This window comes from Dermochelys coriacea, chromosome 2 (genome assembly GCF_009764565.3).
Source record: "Dermochelys coriacea isolate rDerCor1 chromosome 2, rDerCor1.pri.v4, whole genome shotgun sequence".
Lineage (NCBI taxonomy): Eukaryota > Metazoa > Chordata > Testudines > Dermochelyidae > Dermochelys > Dermochelys coriacea.
This window is the reverse complement of record NC_050069.1, coordinates 93,673,686-93,700,423: the sequence shown is the minus strand read 5'-3', so window position 1 is coordinate 93,700,423 and position 26,738 is coordinate 93,673,686. Positions and strand designations below refer to the sequence as shown.

Below are 26,738 nucleotides of genomic sequence, written 5' to 3'. Positions count from 1 at the left end.
AATCTTGCCATGTGGATAACTGCATTCTGCCTACCTAAATCCTCCTGCTGTGGTTTCAGTTTTAGAAGTTGCTATGTGTTTTACTTACCCTTGCTATAAATTATTAATTAAATACATAAGTACATAGTGTGGCTTGCACAGCTACTGCAGAAGTATGAACTGTATTTCTGTGAAGGTAGAATTTCTCTCTGTGTGTGTTTGATAAGATCCTCTGTACTTATAAAAGCAGCTCAAAGATCTTTGAAATTTGTTCCTATTGCTATTGTGCATAAATACCTCTGTGCAGAGTTATTAGCTGTGGTAAGCACCGACTTATGAAGTCATAGCAGAAAATGCAACCAAACAACCAACTGAAGTGTTCCAGGTAATATGGAGAAACAGTTGTGTTTACTCAGATTAGTCTTGCAAACTGAGAGATCTCCAAAGCACCAGTTGTACACGAAAGATTTCTCTCTCTCTCTCTCTCTCTCTCTCTTTTTTTTACACCTGGTAAATATCTCATTTGTATTCTACAAAGTAAACCCACAAATTGTGGGGAGAAAGGAAGGGAGATATTCAATTTCCCCAATCACTTGGGAAAAAAGATTAAAAGCTCTCTTGTAATTTACAAGCTTTCTTCCAGAATGAAGCATCAAGGAAGAGGAAGTCATTTCAGGAAAGAGTGAGAAACATTTTATAAGTAGAAGAAAAGGAGTACTTGTGGCACCTTAGAGACTAACAAATTTATTTGAGCATAAGCTTTCGTGAGCTACCGCTCACTTCATCAGATGCATCCAATGAAGTGAGCTATAGCTCACGAAAGCTTATGCTCAAATAAATTTGTTAGTCTCTAAGGTGCCACAAGTACTCCTTTTCTTTTTGCGAAAACAGACTAACATGGCTGCTACTCTGAAACCTGTCTTTATAAATAGAGAAAGCCATCAAAGAAAAAGCCTTCTCTACTTTTATTTTTTGGTAACAAATATCCTGAATCATATTTTCTGAGCTATACATGATCTTTAACTGGAATACAGCACATAATGACAAATAACCTATGAACATTTTGGTACAACTAATTGTACTGTTTGTTAATCCACACTCCTACATAATGGGCAGGGGTTGAAAGTGCACGTGTCTAGATTGTGGTACAAAAAAAGAACGGGGTGTTTTAGAAACAATTTTACTATGGAAAGCAGTCAACTGGAAATTCTAATATTTAGTGTTTCAATATTTAGAGATAATATTGTGAGATGGGAAATTTTACATGAGTTGCAATAAAGTTTCCCATTGAGTCATTGATCATGCAGGTAACACTATCATTTACTTTCACCAAATTTATGGCAAATTTAGAATCTGGCTATTCTCTGCTGACAGTTTAACTGAAAAAGATATGTTGGCAATGAATGCTGTACCATTTAAAATAAAACAGGAGCTATTTGTGATACATTAGTATACATGGAGTTAAATGAATGAGTCAAGTTACACTTCTAATGTCAACCCTCTTCATGAGTTCTAAATACTGATGGCACCTGGATTTACATTCATCTGCAACAAGGAATTTATTCTTTGAAATCAAAACATTTTAAAAATTCTAAATTAATTATCCTTCTTAATATTTTTCATTTAAACCACTTTAGTTATGGTGAACAGTAGGGATTAGGCAGGTCAGGCAAACAAAATATTGCATTTAATTGAGCATGAATACCACTTCTAGACACCATTAATCACTGTTTCTTGGAGCAGCTTGTCCTTGAATCTACAATTCTTGATTTAGTCTAGTGGAGCACAGGATCTGGTCCAAGAGGTTACTATAACTGAAGTGCTCAGTAATAATCACCATACCATAATTAAATTTAATATCCTTATATGGGGGAAAACACCAAACAAACCCACCACAGTGGCATTTAACTTCAAAAAGATGAACTACACAAAAATGAGGATACTAGTTAAACGGAGATTAAAAGGAAATTAACAGTCACAAGAGTGAAATGCCTGCAAACGGCATGGAAATTACTTAAAAACAGCATAACAGAGCCTCAAACTAACTGTATACTCCAAATTTAAAGAAAAAACTGTAAAAGGACCAAAAAAATTCTGCCATGGCTAAACAGCAGGGTAGAATAGGCAGTTAACAGCAAAAAAAGGCATCCTTTAAAAATTGGAAGTCAAATCCTATTGAGACAAATAAAAAGGAGCATAAACTCTGGCACGTCAAGTATACAAGTATAATTAGATAGGCTAAAAAAGAATTTGAAGATCAGCTAGCAAAATACACAAAAACCAACAGGAAAAATGTTTTAAAGTACATCAGAAGCAGAAAGCCTCCCAAACAATCAGTGGGGTCACTGGATGACCGAGGTGCTACAGTAGCACTCAAGAAAGACAAGGCCTTTGCAGAGACACTATATGAATGTTTTGCATCTGTCTTCCCTGCAGAGGATGTGAGGGAGCCATTCTTTTTAGGTGACAAATCTGAGGAACTGTCCCAGATTGAGGCATCAATAGAGGAAGTTTTTGAACAAATTGATAAATTAAATGGGAAAAGTCACCAGAACCAGAATGTATTCACCCAAGAGTTCTGAAGAAATTCATATACGAAATTGCAGAATTACTAACTGTGGCATGTAACCTATTGCTTAAATCAATCTCTCTACCAGATAATTTGAAGATAGCTAATGTGACACCATTTTTTTAAAAAAGGCTCCAGAGGTGATCCTGGCAATTACAGCCCATTAACTCTATATTTAGTACCAAGCAATTTGGCTGAAAATACAGTAAAGAACAGAATTATCAGACACGCAGATGAACACAATATGTTGGGGAAGAATCAACATGGCTTTAGTAAAGGGAAATCATGCCTCACTAATCTGCTAGAATTCTTTGAAGGTGCCAACAAGCATGTGGACAAGGGTGAGCCTCTGGATATAATGTACTTAGACTTTAAGAAAGCCTCTGACAAGGTCCCACAGCAAAGACTCATAAGCAAAGTAAGTAGGCATGGGATAAGAGGTCCTCTTACAGATCAGTAACTGGTTAAAACATAGGAAACAAAGGGTAGGAATAAATGATCAGTTTTCAGAATGTAAAGAGGCAAATAGCGGGGGCCCCCAAGGATTGCACTGGGACTTGTGCTATTCAAAATATTCATAAATCATCAGGAAAAGGGAGTAAACAATAACATGGCCAAGTCTGCAGAGGATACAAAGTTACTCAAGATAATTAAGTTCCACAACTGACTGGAAAGCGTTACTACGGGATCTCACAAAACTGGGTGACCAGGCAACAGAATGTCAGATGAAATTCAATGCGGATAAGTGCAAAGTAATGCACACTGGAAACACCCAATTATACAGAAAAATTATGGGTTCTAAGTTAGCTATTACCATTCACAAAAGAGATCTTGGGAGTCATTGTGGACAGTTTTCTGAAAACATCTGCTCAATGTGCAGATGCAGTCAAAAAAAAAACAACAATGTTAGGAACCCATTAGGAAAAGTATAGATAGACAGATGGAAAATATCATAATGCCAACTTTTCATGATATACCCACATCTTGAACACCGGATGCAGTTCTGATCACCTCATCTCAAAAAAGATGTATTAGAATTGGAAAAGACACAGAGAAGGGTAACAAAAAGGATTGGGGGTATGGAAGAGCTTCTGTATGAGGAGAGATTAAAAAGACTGACTGTTCAATTTAGAAAGCAGACAACTAAGGGGGGATAGGATAGACATCTATAAAATCATGAATGACATGAACAAAGTGAAACATTATTTACTCCTTCACATAACACAAGAACCAGTGGTCACCCAATGAAATTAATAAGCAGGAGGTTTAAAACGAACATAAGGAAGTATTCCAACAACGCACAGTCAACCTGTGGAACTTTTTGCCAGATGATGTTGTGAAGGCCAAAAAGTATAACCAGGTTCAAAAACGAATTAGATAAGTTAATGAAGGCCAGGTCAATCAATGGCTATTAGCCAAGATGGTCAGAGATGCAACCCCATGCTCTTGGAGTTCCTAAACCTCAGACTGCTGAAGCTGGGACTGGACGACAAGGGACAAATCAGTCGATAAATTGCTCTGTTTTGTTCATTCCCTCTGAAGCATTTGGCACTGGCCACTATTGGAAGACAAGATACTGGGTTATGTGGACCATTGATCTGAACCAGTATGTTATATTCTTACCGATACTGTTCACTATTCAGGCAATTAATTATCAACAAAATATCAAATATTTGCCTGATGAGTCTGTCTCTCTCACACCCTCTTTTAAGTTTCAATTACTCAGTTGTCTGTGCTGCAATAAATGGAGAAACTGTTGATGTCACCTATTGGGGGAAAGATAGTACTGGAGTTGCTGTATATTGTTTGTTTTAATTTTAATTTAAACATCTATATGTTGATTACAGGAGTGTGTGTTAAAACGGTCATATAATGCATGTTTCTGAACCCTCGGTTATTAACTAAGAGAGCTACCAGAGGCAGAAGGGCTGGAAGAAGCTTCAGAGGATCAAATGCAGATGTGTGTTCTAGTATTTTTAACTGCAAACCCTTCCTACTTAGACTAACAACCCTCAGCAATTCCTAATACACATGTCATGTCAGCCTGTTCTCTCCCCCAGTGGTTCTCTCCCCCTGTCGTCCGATGAAGTGAGCTGTAGCTCACGAAAGCTTATGCTCAAATAAATTTGTTAGTCTCTAAGGTGCCACAAGTACTCCTTTTCTTTTTGCGAATATTGACTAACACGGCTGCTACTCTGAAATACATCCTGCTAGACACCCTCCCCAAAGCTGACACTTGGTATGTGGTAGGCAACACCAACAAGCTTGCAGAACTAACTCAATTCCCACTGTTAAATGAGTCAGTGTTCCAGCCAAGCTACCCTGTCATCTGCTTTGAAAAAAATAACGATTCACAAGACAGTCTAGATTTTTCTATGTTTTTCTCTAGCCTGTATAGTAGAATTCTAATTTTAAGTTTAATTCATATTAAAATCTAGCAGGGGGTAAATTATTTATGTGGGGAATCTAATCACAGTGACATACTCTTAGATGCTCTGTTGAAATAATCAACGGGTGATTTGGTTTCTCATTACAGATAGGAACATAGAAATTGCTATAGTGGATCAGCCCTACGGTCCATCCAGTCCAGTATCCTCTTTGACAGTGGCCAATACCAGATGCTTCAGAGAAAGGTACAAAAAATCCTACAACAAGGCCAGATGTGTTCATTTGCCTGCCATGAAGGGCTCATCCTAATCACTAAGAGAGATTAGTTTAAATAAATTTGTGTCATCTCCAAATTTTGCCACCTCACTTTTCACCCCTTTTCCAGGTAATTACTAAATATATTCAACAACACCAATCCTAGTATGGATCTTTGTGGCGCCTTGCTGTTAACTTTTTGCCATGATGAAGATTGAGTCCTACTCTGTTTCTTGGATTCTAAGGCTCAATTAAATATGTGTCCCAGCTAGGAAGGAGCTGGGTTGTTTCTTTAAATAGAGGAAGCTCAGAGAAGAGGACTGCAAAGAGACAGGGGAAGCATGCTGTAGTTCCTCTTTGGGTAGTAGAGAAACTTCAAGAAGTTAATATCCTGGCCCTGATGCAAGAAGCTAGCAGGACTAAAAAAGACTCTTAATGGGCCTTAGAGAAGGCCAACACACCCGCAAATGGCCTTGGGAGCAAACTGGAGTTGAGGATCCAGATCGGGGCAACCTCTGAGCCAGCATTCTGTAGAAGAACTGACAGCTGGGGAGGACTAAAAATTCAATCCTGGGAAAGGTACAGATTTTTTTTTTGTTGTGGTTTGTATTTCAATTCTGAGTTTGATTAAAAGACTCTGGGGGGAAGTACTAGGTTTACAGTGGCACCATGCCGCCAGACCCAAACTAAGAAAGGGCCCATAATGACTACCTGGGGGTCCACAAAGGGTTAATCCAACCCTGGCCACAGCCCAGCAATGTGAAGAGTGAGCAACTTCCCAGTGCCAGCTGAAACACTCAGCAGCTCAGGGAGTGCAGTGTGCAGGCGCAACAGAACTGGCTGTTGTGGGGTGTGCTGGGAGTTTGTAGTTCGCGCGCCACTGCGTTCCACTGGGGCCCTGCGCTGCCAGCTGCACTACTAGTCCCAGAATGCCTCGTGGCACACCACGAGCTGCCCGAGTTGAAGTGGGCTGAGTAGACCAAAAAATCCCAGGCAAGGAAATGGTGCAGGGAGAGGGTTCCCGGCACTGATCCCGCCGCGTCCCTCTCCGGCATGGGATAGGAGCTCCTGTGGGGGGGCAGTAGAAGGGAGGGAGGTGACAGCACTGGGGTGAAAGTGGACAGTAGCATGGAGATTGAGGAGAGCCCTTGTGTGAAGGTGGAGGTCAGCTGTTGGGGAAGAACAGTAGGAGGGATAGGGAAAGGTTTGGTATAAGGCGGTGTGTTGGAAAGCCTTGTACAATAGGTACACTGTAAATGCACTTGCTTGAGGAAATCTATCATCTACTACTAATATCCAGAGCCATTTGGCCGACCATTGGTACTGTAAGTATCCTAGTGCAAACAACAGGCATTCAATACAAAAGCTACCAAATATGACAAACAAAAGCAATGTGTGCCTTCCATTTTGTTATTTACAAAAACCTCTTTAAGGAGAAAGAAGAAAAAGACTGCAAAGAAAGGTAATGATTCCAAGTGGCATCTGGCAAATCTTTTGCCAGCATTGAATACAGATTTCTTCAGGAATGCCAGAACCTACTGGAAGCAAGTCAAGACTGTTTGTTATTAAAAGAGTTGGAAGGTAGGGAGGAGAGGGAGAGATTATTGTTATTTTCTGTTGAGTACTGAAAATGAAAGGGAGACATGCATGGACAGACTGAGGTGCTGGAGTGGGACAAATGAACCTCTCAGTAAAATTTCCTTCCAAAAGGAAACAGAATCTTAGCATAGTGAAAGATAGGAGGAGGTTGTTTGTAAATCAGACTGTGTACAGTATCTCAGTTATGTTTCCATATGGTTTAGTTTATCTCATCAAATGAGCAAGATTTCAAGAACATTGACCCTAATGTTGCAGGAGACCTAATAAACATACACAGGATCTAGAACTCCTCACCAGCATCTCTACAATACTGAATATATTTACATATAATACTGTATGGCTGAATAAAAATAACTTACGCAAACAAGACTTATCTGACTTGTCATAACCTACTACCTCCAGTCAGCTGAAAGCAAACTGCCACAAACTAAGCGGTACAGATTTGTTTGATAGATATACTTACATTCTTTATTTTAGTCCATAGAGGAGAACATTCTAAACCTTAGCAAAATGTAAAGAAGTGAGAGATCATTTTAGAGAACAGCACTGCCAAGAACACAGTAATATCATCATCAGTTCCACACATTTGTTACTGCATTCAGCACAAGTGCCAGGAGAACATCTGCAGTGTAAAAATTCAGCCCATTAGTTTCTGCAGCTTGTTAGCATATTTTAATACTGTGTTCACAGCTTTCTATTTCTATCAAGGTGTTACTAGGTGCCAGACTCTGTATTCACATACTGCGTCATTATTCCCTCTCACCTCTACGAACTAATTACACAGCAATACTGGAAGGGAAAAAGGGGTCTGAGGGAGAATGCGAAGGGAAGAAAGAATGAAGTTATCGGTACTGTAACAATCTGTTAGACGAATACATTCTACATGGAAAGGTTCCGAGTTAAGCAAGCACTACCAGAACATCCGTTCCCTCAAGTATACATCTCTCTAGTTTCTTGAACAGTTTCACTGTTTGGAGAAGATGCTTATCTTGAATAAGGCATCTAACACAGCTTAATATTTATAGAAAAAATATCACCATTGCTGAATCATCACTATTTTACGTTACTCTGGCAGTGGCTTAAGAAGAGCTGGTTTGCATTCCCGATTATTGCATTCCCTGAATCAACAAAAATATTTCTATAGAACCTGATTTTATTCCCAACATTGTAACAATTTCTACTTCTGTTTTAATTACAAATGGGAAAAACCCAACACACTTAGCATTTCACAGGGACTCTGCTGTAGATCTTTTTATAATACGCAACTGCTGACATTTTTCTTAAATAATAAATAGTGTCTATTCATTCTTTCTTTGCGTAAGATATAAATAAAACATAAATGCGTGTATACTCTATATATTTATAATGCATGGGGCCTAATCCTGAGATGTGCTAAGCAGTTACAGGTGTATGATCGGACCCTATCTTTGCAAGCTATGCTTTTCATATTTAAACCTTATAGGCCAAACTCAAATCCAGCTTTCAAGTGGGGGAGAGGGTAGGGGGTGAATTTGGTCAGTACTAAATATAGCATAATTCTGTATGAGGCTGCTATGGTCCTTAGGTTTTTGAGTTTTTAACACCACTATTCAGAAAACAATAAGATGTTAACAGGAAGAAAAATCCAAATTTTGCTATTAAAAATGCCAGAATGTGAAGCGTTAGATGCTTAATAGAAAGAAGCAGTGTGAGCCAATGTCTGCTGATTTGTGTGAGACTTTTGCTATGGTGGATCCTAAAAACCATCTTCTTTCACTCTTATGCCTATGAAATTCAAGAGAGATGGAGCACTTTTCTCCCCTTCAGTATTTCACCTTAATGCTAAATTCTCTGACCAGGATAAATATCCTATGCTTTTTATATACCCAGAAGTGAAGTGTTCTTCCACGGGATTCAGTTGACCAGATAATATTACACTACACCATCACCTTTTAAGGAATATTTTAAAGTACTAGGTAGACTTTAACTGGATTTTGTTACCATAAGGGAACATACGCTACACTACATTTTCATGGGCCCATTCAAAATCCCTACTCACTAGCATTTATATTTCATCCTTATCTTTAAATTCTGAAGCATCCACAGCTATATTTAGTTTCACAGAGCCTGTTATCCTATATATTTTGCTACTATTTGGACCAAGTCTTTTTATAATGAAAAAAATACTGAAACAATTAGACCCATATTCATGAAAACGTCTCATATTAAGGAATGGTGCTTACACACGTTTAACTTTAAGTGTGTGCTCAACTGCTTTTCTGAGTAAGGCCTTAGATTTTTAAGGCATGTCTGTTCTTGTTTTTATCACTGACTCTGAAGAACAGGTGGCTTACTTCGTATCAAAGAGGTTAAAGAGGGCACAGATTTGTACATAATTTTCCATACAACACAGACTGCTGTAACCAACAAAATGCATCACTTTCTATGAGCTCCAAGATGACTGTCCTCAGGAAACTACAAGAAAGAACGTGTGCAGTTCATGGCTTGAGGTCCCCCCATTTCACAAATCCTTCTCTGAAGGAATTTCATTATTCCAGTGGTCTCCACTTTGCAATTCCATATATACATACAAATGCATGCACACACACGTGCAAACACACCCCACAGAGAAAGTAGAATCTCATTACTTTACTAATCCATACACTTTTAGTCTTCACCAAAAAATAGATGCCTCTCAGCCTCGGCAAAGATTTAACCATAGAGGCTTTCGGGTGTCGCCATATTACTAAGACTTCATTATTTTTACAATTTATACTACAGAATCTTTAGTAATACAGTACAAACTATCACAAATAACCTAAATGTGAACTACTATACACTTGTCTCATAGAATCAGACTCATACACTTCAAAGCCAGAAGGGACCATTATGACAATCCAATCTGACCTCCCGCACATTGCAGGCCACAGAACCTTGCTGCACCCACTCCTGTAAAAGACCCCTAACCTCTGGCTGTGTTACTTAAGTCCTCAAATCATGATTTAAAGACTTCAAGTTACAGAGAATATACCATTTACAGTAGTTTAAGCCACCAAGTGACCCTGCGCCATGCTGAAGAGGAAGGCAAAAAAAACCCCAGAGTCTCTGCCACTCTGACCTGGGGGCAAATTCCTTCCCGACCACAAACAGAGCGATCTGTTAGACCCTAAGCATGTGTGTAAGACCACCAGCCAAACACCTGGGAAAGAATTCTTCATAGTAATTCAGAACCCTCCCCATCTAGTGTCCAATCTCTGACTGAAACAGAATAGTAGATTCAAAGGCCAGAAAGGACCACTGTGATCATCTAGTTTGACTCCTGCATAACACAAGGCATAGATATAGTTCCTGTTTGAACCAGAGCATATCTTTTTAGAAAAACATCCAATCTTTATTTAGAAATTGCTAGGGGATGGAGAATTCACCCCAGCCCTTGGAAGTTGTTCCAATGGCTAAAATGTAAATGCTACAGGATGGCTTCCTAGGGCGACATGTTTCTGCTTAAGAGAATTTAAAGTTGTTCATTTGATCAAAATATGAAGAGTCTCTGGAGGTCAGGGTCAGGCATACGTCCATAGAATAAAAATTATCAAGTATTAGACAGTCTGTAGTACTCTTAGGGGATGAAGGTTGTTTATTTGGCTTGTTATTGCACATTATTTTTAAAAGCCTCTTCAAAACACCACCCCTGTAATGCTTTAACAATTATGAAAATAGAAGCAGTGTTTATAAAAGCTGCATGCTTTGGAGAAGTCAATCTAGAGATTTCCAATGACATAAAAATTATGATTGCTCATCTAGATACCTGTGTTAGCCAAGTACAAACACAGCACAGATGTAATGCTCATAATTAGGAGTTATTCAGTTATCATTATATTTGAATGAATGAGAGGAAAAAAGTCAGATTGGAAATATTTTAGAAAACCGTATTAAGAAATTGTACAGAGATTTAGCCACACAACTTCTACCAAATTCTATGGCCAAATTCCCCTGCAACTGAAAATGTATGGGGATGAGAACTGTAATGATCTTGGGGTTCATTAAATAACAAACCAGTGAATGAGAAAGGAATAAAACTTTAATAAAACAAATTGGAGAATGTCTCTGGTGAACTGCTGCACACAGACATGAGGTGTTCCCAACCCTCCAGGACACATCTCAAAATTCCCATGTTCATAATACTATCCCTTATGCTGGAGCATCTTTAAATCATAATCTTCTACAAACAAATATCTCTACAAGAACAATTTAATATATAGTCCTCACATAGAGGACGTATCAGATATTAAACTGATAAGAATAGATACTGCACTTGATCTTAGCCAAAAGGCCAAGAAGCGACAATGTCCAACAGGTAGTACTGTGGGCTGAAGTTAACATTACAGCACAGTTTCTCCTTTCTATTCCAATTTATGTATTTTCTTATACTAGGGTTACCATATTTCAGGTTCCCAAAAAGTGAACATTGCCAGAGGTGGAGGGAGAAGGAGCTTGGGGGAGGGGGGATACAGTTGGGGGATATTGGAGAGGGTATTTGGGGGGATGCTGGAAGGGTGTGTGTACTGGTAGGGGGTATTTGGGGGATAGGAAGGGTTTTGTGTACTGGGAGAGTGTAGGAGGGGGCATTTGAGGGATGCTGGAGGGGTGTGTGTATACTGGGAGAGGTACTGGAGGTGATATCTGGGGAGTGCTGGAGAGGGTATCTGCAGCCTAACTCTTGAGGTGAGGGGCAGTATTTCTCCCTGTTACGGAGCAAGGCAGCTGGCACAAGCCCAGGACGCAATGCCAGCCCATCAGTCAGTGCCTCCCTGTGGGCCTCTCCCTCTCCCCAGGGCTGGGAGCCGGAGCCTGGGTGGACATATTGGCAGCTGCAAGGGAGGGACCAATCGGGTCACAGAGACAGCTCTTTCTGAACTGCAATGCCTGCTCCGCAAAAATCCGAAAAATCCCAGACATTGCCTCTTATTTTGAAAATCCGCCCGGATGTTTGCCACACTTTTTAACACCTTAGTGTTCCAGAGAACTGTGGGTGCACTCTTGTCCCACTGAAGTCTGCAGGGGTTTTGCCATTGACTACACTGGCCCAGGATTTCACCCCATGTCCCAAACAAAGGCAAACAGCCCTTGATATTTTGAAAACAAACCAACCAAACAAACAAAATGTAATAAAAACAGAACTTAAATACCAATATCAGATCATGCTTTGCTCATTCAAACTTTAGATTTATATTAACAGCAATTTTTTCTCGATGGACTTCAAAATCTGCAGAGAATAAACAATTTAAAAAATAAACACTTTGCTTACAGCTTCTAGCATTTCAAGGTACAAGACGGGTTAAAGAATTAAAACAAAATGGATTTTCTAAAGTAAACAAAAACCAACAGATTAAATTGAGTATTTGGTTTTATACAGAGAACCAGAACTGAGACCACTGTGGGTAATTCTGCAATGTATGCACCAGAGATTCATCTTGCCATTTCCAATAAGATACCAAATTCATTAAATCCAACCATTGTTATAACTCTGCTGGTTAAGAAGCATATACTTCTAGCTCTGCTTCACACAGTTTTATTTAATGAGCAAGAAATGACTGGTACTTAGTAGCAAAGCAATGAAAATTTACAGTACTAAAGAGCATTAAGCTCAATAACATCTCCCAGAGGCTTTCCCTAGTTAGCACAGCATCCCGACACCAAAGTGAGGGCAGAGCTGGTGGGATACCCCACATCACATCATCTGAACAGAGGAAGGAGGGAAAAAAAGCCAGAAAAAAAATGCTTCCTGACCAAGTGAACCAAACTGAGGAAAAGCGAGCAGCAGGGGTATTTCCAAGTGTATACACTGACTAAACCAATCAATAAATACAGGTCCTAACTAAACAGGTTGATCTGTGTGTTTTATAGCCATATGACTGCTTCCCCCTCTCCGCCATTCCTGCGAAGTACCACACTCCTGAATTAAATCATTTTGCATTTTCTGGACATATATAGTTGAAATCAATAGCGTTAAAATACTATGCATCTTTCTCTCTCCCTCTAAAGCCTAATAATAGACAAGTTTCAGCTGAAATTGGTATTGACCTGTTATCAGTAACAGAGGGCCTTGTGTCTAGCCTGGTGAAGCAGGATCTGCATTGATTGCTATCTGATTAGAGGAGAGCTCGTCCTGACTTTCCCCAGTTACTTAAGCTGGCGTCTCATTGATTGTCCTTAGAGACCACTGCTCCACTCAGGCAGAGAGCGTCTAGACAGTATTCATGATCCATCTGTCTGGCACAGCCAGGCTGATGGCAAACTCTATTAGAAGTGAAACAATCTTTTTTCTCTCTCCTCCTCCCATCTCCCTTTCCCTCTGCAAAGCAGTAATCTGACACTGAAAATTACTATCATTGTTGCAATTCTCAAAATAGCAGTGCCAGACTTTCATTAACATCTACGCTAGACTGCTAAATATTTAAAGAAATGGATAAATTTCACCTGAAGTGGGACAACCCAGCACACATGAAAGCAGAAACACAATCAAAATGTAAATCTGAGAGGTTGTTTTTATCTGCACAAATTCAGTGAAACAGTAAGAGAGCCTTGCAAAAGGCCTTTCTGAACCACTCTATTTTTTGATGAAACAAAATATTTCCCTTTGTTTGAGTTTCTTGTTTTTAAAGCAGAATCATTCTTCAACCCCCCTATAGATTTTTACAAGGTACACAGCTGTCACAAAAGATGTGGCGAAGTAATATTTATTTACCTCACCAAGGAAAATAAAGATTTCACAGTAAACCCTGACATTACTACCCCAAACCGTGGAGACGTGTCAACCTCATTAATGCTGACAGTTTACCACCTGATGTGTACATAAATTTCATGTGACATGAGAAGATGCATTTTGCCTTATTTTATAGTTCACCTCATTTTCACGCAAGTCAGTATTTTGTTTAAATAGCATGCCCATGTGCACACACACAACACTTCACATAACCAGTTTCACTGAAAACAGGCTACACAGTCAACCAGACAAACTAAGAATTAGATTTCGAGCATCTCTAGAAGATGCAATGCTTCTCAGTTACACTTGGCTGCAGTACTGTGTGCGGCAAAGAGACAGCAGCCTTAATCTTTCGATTCTTTATGCCACTTTCAAAATCTAATTGCTTCCTAGCAGCCCCAGTAGGCTAAGGTAGGGGGATCACTTGCTGCACAAACACTGGAAAAAACTATGACAAATGAACTGTGCCCTGGTAGAAACAGGCATGTTGTTAAATTCCTCAGACAGTCCTGATTTTACAGGTCTCACACAAGGAAGCGTACAATAACTTTGCAAGGCATGTCAAGTCATTACTGAGCCCAAATCTGCAATGGTGAAAAATCTGAATTTGCATTTTTATCCAATGCAAGTTTAGTTGAGCTTTGGTTTCATTTTCTTCCTATCACAGTTTTCTGTAATTATTGTATGCTAGACCTCTCAATAGGCACATAGCTGCTATGTGATAAGTGCTCTATTATCAAGTAATAAATAAGTACTACTACTGTTAGTAATAATACAAATGATAAATTGTGCTGCCTCAAGTTGACAGAGGCTGCTTTCTAGGAGACTAGTTGGACAGTCATGCACCACACTAAAGCCTTGTTTTAACTAGGAGAAAAAGTGGATTTTAACACATGTTAATTAACATATGTTAAAATCCTAGTGTAGACAAGGCAAGGTATAGTTTTAATATGTTTGCTGCTTAGAATTTACCTGCTCCAACTAACATGCATTAATACTACAACTTTTCTTGTCTGCACTAGGATTTTAACTCGTGTTAGCAAAAACATTTTTTTCTAGTATACATATGACCTAATGGGCCTACAGTCTCTCACAGCTGTACAGGGGCTAATCCCTCAAGAGGGAGAGAGATCTTCTGGTAAATCAGCAGAGGAAAAGTGATCAGGCCACAATCCTGCAAACACTTACATATTTGCTTAACTTTTCATATGTGAGTTGTCTCATTGAAGTGGGAGGACTCATGCAAAGTTAAGTAGGTAACTGTTTGCTGGGCATAAGGCTGTAACAGATAGAAGGGTAAAAAAAATCTTGGAACTGCAAATAAAGGACAAAATTTGGCTTTTAATACAGAGTAAAGCAAACGGGGATGATTTATCCAAAAACTAAGACTTTTAGTTAAAAGAGTAAAATAAAATTTAATGAGTTTTAAATCCTTCACTCTTAAAGTTACTTGCAATGCAGGGAACAACAATAATTTTGGGATTGGGCAGTTTCAAACCACAAAAATAGCTAATAATAATAATGATTGGTAATTAGACATGCTAAGCAAAAAATATTTCCCACACACCAGATAGGATGTCCTTCATAGGAAAGCCTGTGTCTTACCAGATACAGGGACTGCAGTTGTGGTCCCTATATGCTGCCACGAATGTCCTGGTTAGTACTGGCATGTTTAATTTTCCTTGTATCCTTGTTCTGAAAAGCACTGTCTTTGCCATTTTGCACTCATTTATTCTCAGTATTATGGGTGGCCATGAAAAAAGATCAGTATCTGGAAAGACCAAATCAGTAGAGTTCACACAACATCAGGTCATGGTAGCAGATCTATGCCATTACAAATGTTCAAGCACAACGCAGTAATCTTTTCTGCCATCACTGAGTCCAGGCATCACGGACTCCACAAAAGAATCATTCTATCACTTTTCACATAACTTAACTAGATCAAGCAATAAGCAAAAACACTACCTTCAGTGCTTGGCTATTGACAAGCAGGTGAATGAGAAATTCACTTGTAGCCAAGGAATGCACATCCTAACATGGATTATAGATAGATTCATAGATTATCAGGGTTGGAAGGGACTTTAGGAGGTCATCTAGTCCAACCCCCTGCTCAAAACAGGACCAATCTCCCATTTTTGTCCCATATCCCTAAATGGCCCCCTCAAGGATTGATCTCACAACCCTGGGTTTAGCAGGCCAATGCTCAAACCACTGAGCTATCCCTCCACCTATCAAAGTACAGAGTATTTAAACAAATTCAAGCAGAACTTCATAGCTGTGTTAATTTAGCATTATTGTGAAGTCAGATATACATAGTTTGTAGAGAAAGAAAGTCAGAACAAAAGAGAAGGGTCACTTTTAAATACAATATAGCAGTGGGAAGTCATTAGCACTTTTTAGTGCCAGGTGACACCACCTAAAGACAAAGTGACTCCAAGAGAAAAAGGGGAGATCAATCCTGCTGGAACTTTTAGACCAAGACAGAGATTTCCAGCATATTTGCATATTCAGTGATATTTCCTGTGTATTCTCTGGAAGGTGGCGCATATCAACCAAAAGATCCAAAAGATACAGGTGACATAGTGATACTAATGGTATAAAATAAAATAAAATCACTGTTTGAAAACACCTCTGGTGAGCAGTGGTGTTACTTTTATTACTATTCGGTCACTGATATGGGGGCCACTAGAAATATTAGCTGTTGCGTCATTTCAAGCCCACACAACATCTGGTAGGGGTTCCTATTAAAAACACTATGCAAAAACATGCAAAAACTCCCTTACTTCAAAATGTCATCTCTTTAGAGCCTGGGGACTTCAATTTAACAACTATTTTGGAAGCTAGTTTCCTAAGATGGAAAGCTAACAGACTACTAGATCTATTACTACTAGATCTATCTTATTCAGAATAATCTTCTGTTTCATAAACACCACGGGTACTAATTTGAATCATATAAGAACATACTTAATGGCCAGTAGATGACAAATACCACCAATCCCAATTAGTTTGAGCACTGTTTATAACTACTATTTTGACTGTTGGCTTTTATCTTTTTCTCCTTGGTTCACCATTGAGACTATTATTTCCCCATATATTTTATTTACTTATTCTTTTGATTTAAACCAGATGCTTCTCTATTAACAGGCTCCCATCCTGAGCTCTAGGAGTCCTTACAACAATTAAAATTGACAACCTCATGATATCCAGTTTAACAAATAATGCACTGTCTATTCCACTATAGGTATATAAACAGTTAACCCCCTTCACGACACCCCTAGCAATGAATGAAATGCTCCCTCTTACAAACCCCCTTCCTCCAAATGCCTGGGCCTTAAAGAAGAAACAGGCCTTAAAGTATGACCAGAAAGTTAATAAATCCTGGATCTGAGAGATCAAGGAGGCAGCAAATTCCAGAGTATGGAGCCTTCATGGAACCTGCCAGCTCCTCCATGCCATGTAGAGCAAGGATGATTACAACTGCAGCAGTATGGCACAGAAAGAGTAATGGCATCTTTATGAGTAGTGGCATCTTTGGTATGTACCAAACCATTTGGGCCACAGTTCCCAGCCAATGGGAGTGAGGAGCCAGTTCTTGGGGTGGGAGCACTGCACGGAGCCCTGTGGCGCCTCTACCTGGGAGCCAGACCTGCTGGCCGCTTCCGGGGTGCAGCGCAGTGCCAGGACAGGTAGGGAATAGCCTGCCTTAGCCCCTGCAGCACTGCCGACTGGAATTTTAATAGCCCAGTCGGCAGTGCTGACGGGAGCCGCCAGGGCCCCTTTTCAACCAGGCGTTCTGGTCGAAAACCAGACTCTTGGCAACCCTAATACTTGTGAAAGTTATGACATGTAACTTTAAACACTCCAACACTTGGATTTGCAGATGCATACTAAGTAGCACATATAACCATCTGATTTGCACCTGTCACTGCATTCTGTACATTGTAATTAGAATTTGGAATGTGGAAAGAGTTGTTTGTTTAATAAAATGATTGAAAATGGCTGTCCCTAATCCATCCTCTCAATTTGAGTTGAAATGTCTTAACCAGTACTGTATAACAGGACCAAACCATTAAGAAAATGTGCTAGCTGCCCCATTCCACTGGGGTATAGGAAGCTTTCTGTAATGGGTGTTGAAAATGGAATGGCTCTATATGAACAATAGATTTACAGCCAAACAATTTTCAATGCCAAAATATGAAAAAGCATTAAGAGCACATCTTAATGTACACCAGTCAATGTGAAATATAAACAGATGCCAATGAACTTCTATCATTCTGTGCAAAGAGATTATAATATTTCAAAGAATAGGAAATTAAAATATTTTACACAGATGCACAAACAAGCACATAGACTCAGTCCTGTCAGAAAGCAGGCGCTGCTTTTAGAAGAAAAATAAACTTATTTAACAGGGACAACTATTGCAGAAAACACAATTTCTACATGCAACCAAATTAAGCTCTGGAAATTGACATAACATTTATTTTTTCTAGGAATGTGGAAAAATAAATGAATGCAGATTGTATATTTTCGAAAGAAACTTTCTCAACTAGCAATAACCTTGTATGTCCCACAAGAGCTCATCGTCATGTGAATAGCTGCAGTACCGAAAAAAAGATACTATCACTTTCCAGAGTTAGAAACTTCCTGACTGAAGGAAGTTATTGCTTAGAGAAAGCAAATTACGAATTACTGTTGGTGAAGAAAAACAACCTTTAATTCCTATTTCATCCAGCACCTTCCCAAAACATACTGTCAACCATAAAAATAAATTCTGAAGTGACAGTGTGCACAATAGACACACACAAAGGGTAAATTAAGTACTTACAGCTGAAGATGCCTGGAGGTGGATGCTCTGTTACAAGTAGACAGTTCTCCTCATCGCTGTTATCCCCACAGTCGTTCTGTTGGTTACAAATCAGCGAACCAAGATACAAGCATTTACCACTGGTGCAGGTGAATTTGCACTCTGAAAAAGCACAACAAAAGCTGTCATGTAATCAGTGCTTACTTTTCTCTTTCATTGTACAATGCTGCTATAATGGCAGATATTACAATTACTGAAACAAATTTAGTTTCAGGCAGAGGCTATACTAGTGGATGTGCCATTCTCATTCTCTTGCTGAATCACACAATATAGTGCTGGCTTAATAACTGTAAGTAGTGCATAATGATCAATTGTACCAGTTAAATTTTATACTACCAGGTTTCAGACTTGCATGATGTAAAACGGTATCAACATTTAAAGAGATAGAGTAGTCGATAATCTCCAAGAGTCCTGTCCAGCCCTGTAAAGTTATTCCTTTACTCACCTTCCCAACTGCCAGTTTCCTAGCTAGTTATGATCAGGAATTCACTGTCTGCACATTGAACTCCCAGATGCCCCTACTGCTTTGCAACTGTTACATATCATATTAGTAAGTTCCCAAAACTTCTTCAATTTACCATGAAGGTGTAGCGCAGAGGGTTCTAGATTTCTAAATTCTGTTTTACTGCACAGAAATAGATGACTTCCCCTGAATGAAGGAATTCTGAGGAAAAATTAATATGTGATCATGTATTTAAAGACTGTGTCACAATGCATACACTCAAGAAGCCAGTCTTAATATTGGTTTAGCCTAATTTTTCAGTGCTTGCTCTTGTAACCTTAATGTTCTTTTGTAATGTTGTTTGTAACCTTAATGTTCATAGATAAATAGATAATGACATCAAAACCTATCCATCTATCTATATCTATATATACATAGCTTCTAGTAATGCTACTGAGGGTTGTGCCACTAAGGCCCCACTCATCAAATTAAGATTAGACCAGTTAAGGCTAAATTCTACTCTCATGAAGGTGTATGTAATTCCCATTGAAATCCAGAGCAGATGTACACACACTTATAAGGACACAATTCAGTTAAGAGTCTACATGAAGAATCTCTATATATATATCATCCTCCTCAAAGGCTTGCTCCTGCAAATTCTTGCTACCATCCACAAATATAGCACTAACAAAATGGGAAAGATGGTGTTTGCAGTATGCCCAGAAAGTTAACACATATCAGCTTTGCAGACCATGCAGGGGGAGTGAGTTACAAAATCAAGGACCTCTGACAGAGAACATCCTGCCAGCCAGCCTCCTCTCATTTATACTGAAGCAGCTCCTACTCAAGTGCCTCTGCTAATCTCAACTGTGGCAGTGTGCCAAAGGAAGAGAAAGATTTTCTCACTAATCAGTGGGGTTTACCCAGGAGTCTGGCTACTCTCTACTTTTTCACCAGGTTCTTCTAACAATGGAAAATCTATGCCTCAAATTCTGTAAAGCTTAGGGACAAAACTTTTCTTCCTCAAGTTCCTATTTATCCCTCTGCCTTTCTCTTTACTAGTACGAGAGTGCCAGTGAACGCCAGGGCATAAATCTCTTCATTGTGAAAGATGGCAGGCTAACAGCCCTGGAGACTGAAATCCTTCATCTACTCAAAGAACATGCAGCAGGAGCAGTGCCAGCACAAGCAATGACTATCCAAGCTCTTCCCCACATCATCCAGCCTACATGTATGATGTAGAGGATCACCTTTAGAGGCATTCAGTATCCATCCCTACTCTGGCTATATCTTCCGATGGCTTTTGACTTCAGTCTTCACTAAAAGGTTAATTGTGACCAGATACTCAATTAATATTGACAGCAAGGGGGGAGAAATGCAAGCCAAAACAGGGAAAGACCAGATTAGAGAATATTTAGATAAATTAGATGCGTTCAAGTCAGCAGGTCCTGATGAAATTCACCCTAGGATACTTAAGGAGCTAGCTAAAGCAATCTTGGAACTGTTAGCAACTATCTGTGATCACTCCTGGAGGATAGGTGATGTTCCAGAAGACTGGAGAAGGGAAAACATAGTACCTAGCTTTAAAAAGGGAAACAAAGAGGACCCAGGAAATTATAGACCAGTCAGCCTAACTTCAATATCTGGAAAGATCCTGGAACAAAATGATGAAATAAGCCAGTTGTATGCACCAAGAAGACAATAGGGTTCTAAGGAATAGCCAGCATGGGTTTGTCAAGAACAAATCATGCCAAACCAACCTTATTTCCTTCTTTGACAGTTTATTGGCCTAGTGCATGGGAGGGGGGGGAAGCAGTAGATGTTATATATTTTGATTTTAGTAAGGGTTTTGACAAAGTCCCAGATGACATTCTCAGAAGCAAACTAGGGAACTGTGGTCTAAATGAAATTACTATAAAGTGGGTACACAGCCAGTTGAAAAATTGTACTCCGATTAGTTATCAATGGTTTACTGTCTAACTGGGAGGGCATATGTAATGGGGTCCCACAGCAGTCAGTCCTCGATCCAGTACTATTCAATATTTTCATTAATGACTTGGATAGTGGAGTGGAAGGTATATTTATAAAATTTGCCGATGACACCAAGCTGGGGGGGGGGCGGGGGCGGGGATGGGCGACACAAGATTAGAATTCAAAATGATGGAAATCAACTGAAATTAACAAAATTAAATTCAATAAAGACAAATTATTGTCTGGGGGGAGGGATAGTTCAGTGGTTTGAGCATTGGCCTGCTAAATCCAGGGTGAGCTCAATCCTTGAGGGGGCCATTTAGGGATCTGGGGCAAAAATTGGGAATTGGTCCTGCTTTGAGCACGGGGTTGGACTAGATGACCTCCTGAGGTCCCTTCCAACCCTGACAGTCTATGATTCTAAGTGCACAGTACCACATATAGGAAGGAAAAACCGCATGCACAACTATAAAATGAGGAACAACAGCTAGGTAGTAGTATTGCTGAAAAGGATCTGAGACTGTTCTTGATCACAAACTGAATATGAGTAAACAATGTGATGCAGGTGCGAAAAAGGCTAATATCATTCTGGGATATATTGACAGGAGTGTCATGTGTAAGACACAGGAAGTAATTGTCCCACTTTGTCTGGCACCGATGAGGCCTCAGCTGGAGTACTGTATCCAATTCTGGGCGCCACCCTTCAGGAAAGATGTGGATAAACTGAGGAGAATCTAGAGGATGGCAACAAAATGATAAAAGGTTTAGAAAACCTAACCTATGAGAAAAATTTAAAAAAAAGCCGAGTGTCATGGGCAGTGGGTGGAGCTCCACTTCAAGGAGGCTAGCCCCTGGCTCTGCCCCTTATGCTCACCCCTCCCCACATGGCTGGAGCACCAAGACGCCCTGCACCCCTCGGCCCAAGCCCTGAGACCCCTGCACTCCTCGTAGTCCAAGACCCCCTCCCCCTCCATGGTTGGAGCCCAGATACCCCCTGCACACACACCCACAGCCCGAGACCTCCTGGACTCCATCCGTGGCTGAAGCCTGAGACCCCTTGCAGCCCGAGACCCCCTCCCCCATGCAGCCGAAGGAGCCCCAGGCCAGCCAGAACCCTAACCCGCCCACCTGCTCAGAGGAGCCCCCGGGTTGGCTGGAGCCCCCGCAGCCACACCTCCCCTCCACAGACCCCAAGCTGCAAAAATTCAAAAGCATTTCTCTTCTTCTCTCTTCCGGAAGAAGAACCTGAGCTTTTGCTATGCCCCATGCAGGTTCCAGGGTGGCTGAGGAGGTGGTATGTGTTACTCAGGTAAGTTAAACCCTGGGAAGTGTTATGAGCTTCAAAGGACTATTTTAAACAATGTGCCAAACAAGAAGGAAATTCTGGGACAAAGTTATGTGGGTTTCCTAGGAAACACCTGGAGGGAGGAAAATGCAAATTCCCACCGCCAGACCCAACCTTTTGAAGCTACGCCCTTAGGAGAGAACTTGTAACCACAGAAAAACTTTTAGTGGGGGTTGAAGGACTGAACACCTGCCAGAGCCCTTATTGGCATTGGCGGTGATCTCTGGTAAGCTTATAAGCATGCATATACATTCTTTGATTGTTTTTAATATATTTTCTCTGTAAGGCTTTCACCTAAAGAATAAATGTGCTTGCTTAGAAAGGGCTATGTGATAATTAATAACTGCAGGGATTTATGCTGTTCATACCTCAGGAGAGAAAACGAAAGTGCAGACGCTGGCCATTTAGGCTGTCTAGCTTGCTGGGGAACTCACAGTGTAGGCAGGGAACTGTGCAGCCTGAAAAAACCCCAGTCAGGAGGGAGAGAGACAAGGGTCTCTGAGGTGACAGCTGAGGAGCCGGGAGCCTAGAGTGAGTGCCCTCGAGATCACTTGGCTTATTTCTCAAACTATCAATCTATCCTTGAGCAGTGTTTGTGAATACTAAGGATGCACCACGATTCCTAATGTTGATAATGAAAATTCCATTGCCCTGAAGCCAAACAGACCCCAGACACCGTAAATGTTTAACAGTATTTTCTCCTTTAAGCTCTACACTTACTATTTCTGCCAGTTTATAATGTCCAATTATTTCACAGCAATAGCATTTACAAGATTTTCAGGTTTCAGAGTAGCAGCCGTGTTAGTCTGTATTCGCAAAAAGAAAAGGAGTATTTGTGGCACTTTAGACACTAACAAATTTATTTGAGCATAAGCTTTCGTGAGTTACAGCTCACTTCATTGGATTTTCAATCACTGTACAAACCACATTTCAGGACTGTCTTAGGGCCTCCTTGGAATTGTTTTTCTTGTCCTTTCCGGAAAAGTAGAGAGCCATTCTGTTGTCTCAACAGTCATTTATTTTTCAGACATTTAAACGGCTATGAATACAATTCTTTCCTCCCATAGCCACCACATGATTCTCATACTAAATGTTTAAATGTTTTGTTTTCAGGCAAAAGAGGAAAAATTACCAAGAATGAAGCCCAATAGTAAATATTTAAATTTGAATGTAAAAAAAAATATATTTTTCCATTCATATGATTGCATTAATATGATTGCATTAGGGTTCCTCACTAGGCCAATTTCCATGGCAAATATTCTCTAGATTTATCACACAGGACATAGGAAGTATCTATTTTTAAACAAAGGTATAATTCAAAAGAATCAGTCTTTCAGAATTCTGGCAATATTCTTCTGGGGTATTCTGATTCCAGGCACTCATATGTAATCAAAAGGAAAGTAGCAGGACTTAAATGGAAGTGTCTTTTTAATATCAATTTAAGAAAAATGCAAAAGTATTTTATTTTAAGTGGATTTTTTTCAGTATTCAAGGCTTCCCTGGGCTAAAATCTGGAATAGCCAAAATTCTGATTCTGCATAACTGAAGTGATCTGTGACCCCCTCACTAATGATATGGGATCGTAACCAACTCCCAGTGAAGTCAAATGGAGTCTTTACATTGACCTCAATGCGGCTTGCATTCGACCCACTGTGAACAGACACAGCAGGAACAATAATCACATCCCTACAGAGCACTTTAAACAGCTCCAGAACATGGCATTTGCCCGTATGTCTGGTATGAAAGATAACAATGGTCAGAGCAAAGAAGGGGAAGTATGAATGGTGAGAAGAGTGTGGTAATAACTTTTCCTATTGAACTTTCTGCATAAATTTAAGTGGTTTTGGGGGCTATATCGAACGAAACATCAAGAGTACCAAACGCATTTTTTGGACATACTATAGCAAGCATATGGTGGTACTGTATGGAAATGTTACTAAAGAAACTCACCAACTTACTTTGCACTTAGACAGATTTTAACATTTTATTTACATTGGCTCAAATCTTGAGGTCCTTACTCCAATAAATCACTAGGCATTTTGCCTAAATAAGGTCCTCACGATTTAGCTTTAATTTTATTTCACTCTTACTCCATAACATTTCGATTGCACAAATTGTGCAAGAAAATATTTTTCTCTTCCTGCCCTATTGTTCAAGAGTAAAGAACAATTTGAGGGCTTGGTTATCTTTCCACCCCACACACACACACTAAAGTACTTCTTGTAAAGTCATAGCTAAACAGAGCAATCTTTTGAAACTAAGAGTGTCAGTATCTGCATATTTGCAAAGGCAACTAAAAGAGCTGCTTCAATATTAACAATTTTCTAGTTGCAGGAGTTTGGAACTCATTTCTATAACAAGTTCACCAATGTAGTACCATGCATAAGTGTGACAACAGGGAAGGAAAGCTACTCTGGCAGATTGCAAGAGCAGAAAAGTACATTCAAAAGGGTTCAGATTCTGCAGACATTTTGATTGAAAAGTACAACAGAAAATGTGGAGAAAATTCTATAAAAACTAACATAAAAATGCAAATGAACAGAGATATACCACTTTTGCTTGATCAATATCAAACACAACATTGCTGGAAGTTAGCATATCTGGACTGCTACTTTGGGCTTACACTTTTAATGTCTTCATACTGAAATTTAATGAGACTTTTTACACCTCCCCCCAACATAAAAAACTCAAGCATGATAGCAGTTTAAATCAATTAAAGCCAATCATTAATTTGCTTTACATTAATTGACACCATATGTGGCATTTCAGCAAGGATTACAAACAGTAAATAAACTAGTACACATTAATACTTAGTACTTCTTTCCAATTTTCCAGGTGTGTTATATTAACTAACCAATTAATGCATTACTAGAAAAAAGAAAAGGAGTACTTGTGGCACCTTAGAGACTAACAAATTTATTTGAGCATAAGTTTTCGTGAGCTACAGCTCACTTCATTGGATACATTCAGTGGAAAATACAGTGGGGAAATTTATATACACAGAGAACATGAAACAATGGGTGTTACCATACACACTGTAAGGAGAGTGATCACTTAAGATGAGCAGGAGAGCCGGGGGTGAGGGGAACCTTTTGTAGTGATAATCAAGGTGGGCCATTTCCAGCAGTTGACAAAAACCACTGAGGAACAGTGGGGGGCGGGGGGGGGGGAAATAAACATGGGGAAATAGTTTTACTTTGTGTAATGACTCATCCACTCTCAGTCTCTATTCAAGCCTAAGTTAATTGTATCCAGTTTGCAAATTAATTCCAATTCAGCAGTCTCTTGTTGGAGTCTGTTTTTTAAGTTTTTTTGTTGAAGAATAGCCACTCTTAGGTCTGTAATCGAGTGACCAGTCCACACAAGAGATTCACTTCCTGGACACTATGGTGCTAATAAGCAATGGTCACATAAACACCACCCTATACCGGAAACCTACTGACTGCTATTCCTACCTACATACCTCCAGCTTTCACCCAGATCACATCACACGATCCATTGTCTACAGCCAAGCTCTACGATACAACCGCATTTGCTCCAACCCCTCAGACAGAGACAAACACCTACAAGATCTTTATCAAGCATTCTTACAACTACAATACCCAGCTGCTGAAGGGAAGAACAGCTTGACAGACCCAGAAGAGTCACCTACTACAGGACAGGCCCAACAAAGACTATAACAGAACACCTCTAGCCATCACCTTCAGCCCCCAACTAAAACCTCTCCAACGCATCATCAAGGATCTACAACCTATCCTGAAGGACGACCCATCACTCTCACAGATCTTCGGAGACAGGCCAGTCCTTGCTTACAGACAGCCTCCCAACCTGAAGCAAATACTCACTAGCAACAACATACCACACAACAGAATCACTAACCCAGGAACCTATCCTTGCAACAAAGCCCGTTGCCAACTCTGTCCACATATCTATTCGGGGAACACCATCATAGGGCCTAATCGCATCAGCCACACTATTAGAGGCTCGTTCACCTGCGTATCTACCAGTGTGATATATGCCATCATGTGCCAGCAATGCCCCTCTGCCATGTACATTGGTCAAACTGGACAGTCTCTACATAAAAGAATAAATGGACACAAATCAGATGTCAAGAATTATAACATTCAAAAACCAGTCGGAGAACACTTCAATCTCTCTGGTCACTCGATTACAGACCTAAAAGTGACTATTCTTCAACAAAAAAACTTCAAAAACAGGCTTCAACGAGAGACTGCTGAACTGGAATTAATTTGCAAACTGGATACAATTAACTTAGGCTTGAATAGAGACTGGGGGTGGATGGGTCATTACACAAAGTAAAACTATTTCCCCATGTTTATTTCCTCCCCCCACCCCCCACTGTTCCTCCGTGGTTTTTGTCAACTGCTGGAAATGGCCCACCTTGATTATCACCACAAAAGGTTCCCCACGCCCACGTGCTCTCCTGCTGGTAATAGCTCATCTTAAGTGCTCACTCTCCTTACAGCGTGTATGGTAACACCCATTGTTTCATGTTCTCTGTGTATATAAATCTCCCCACTGTCTTTTCCACTGAATGCATCTGATGAAGTGAGCTGTAGCTCA

The 26,738-nt window shown here is 39.9% G+C and overlaps 1 protein-coding gene and 1 pseudogene across 1 annotated transcript in view; both read right to left on the bottom strand.

Moving 5' to 3' along the window:
- LDLRAD4 (low density lipoprotein receptor class A domain containing 4) overlaps positions 1 to 26,738 on the bottom strand; it is a 436,148-nt gene that overhangs the window by 187,919 nt on the left and 221,491 nt on the right. Inside the window, exon 3 of the mRNA XM_038392209.2 lies at positions 18,358 to 18,498. Coding sequence (XP_038248137.1) covers positions 18,358 to 18,498 — 141 coding nt within the window. The remainder of the gene's footprint in view (positions 1 to 18,357; positions 18,499 to 26,738) is intronic.
- Positions 10,994 to 11,111, bottom strand: LOC119852377 (annotated as a pseudogene).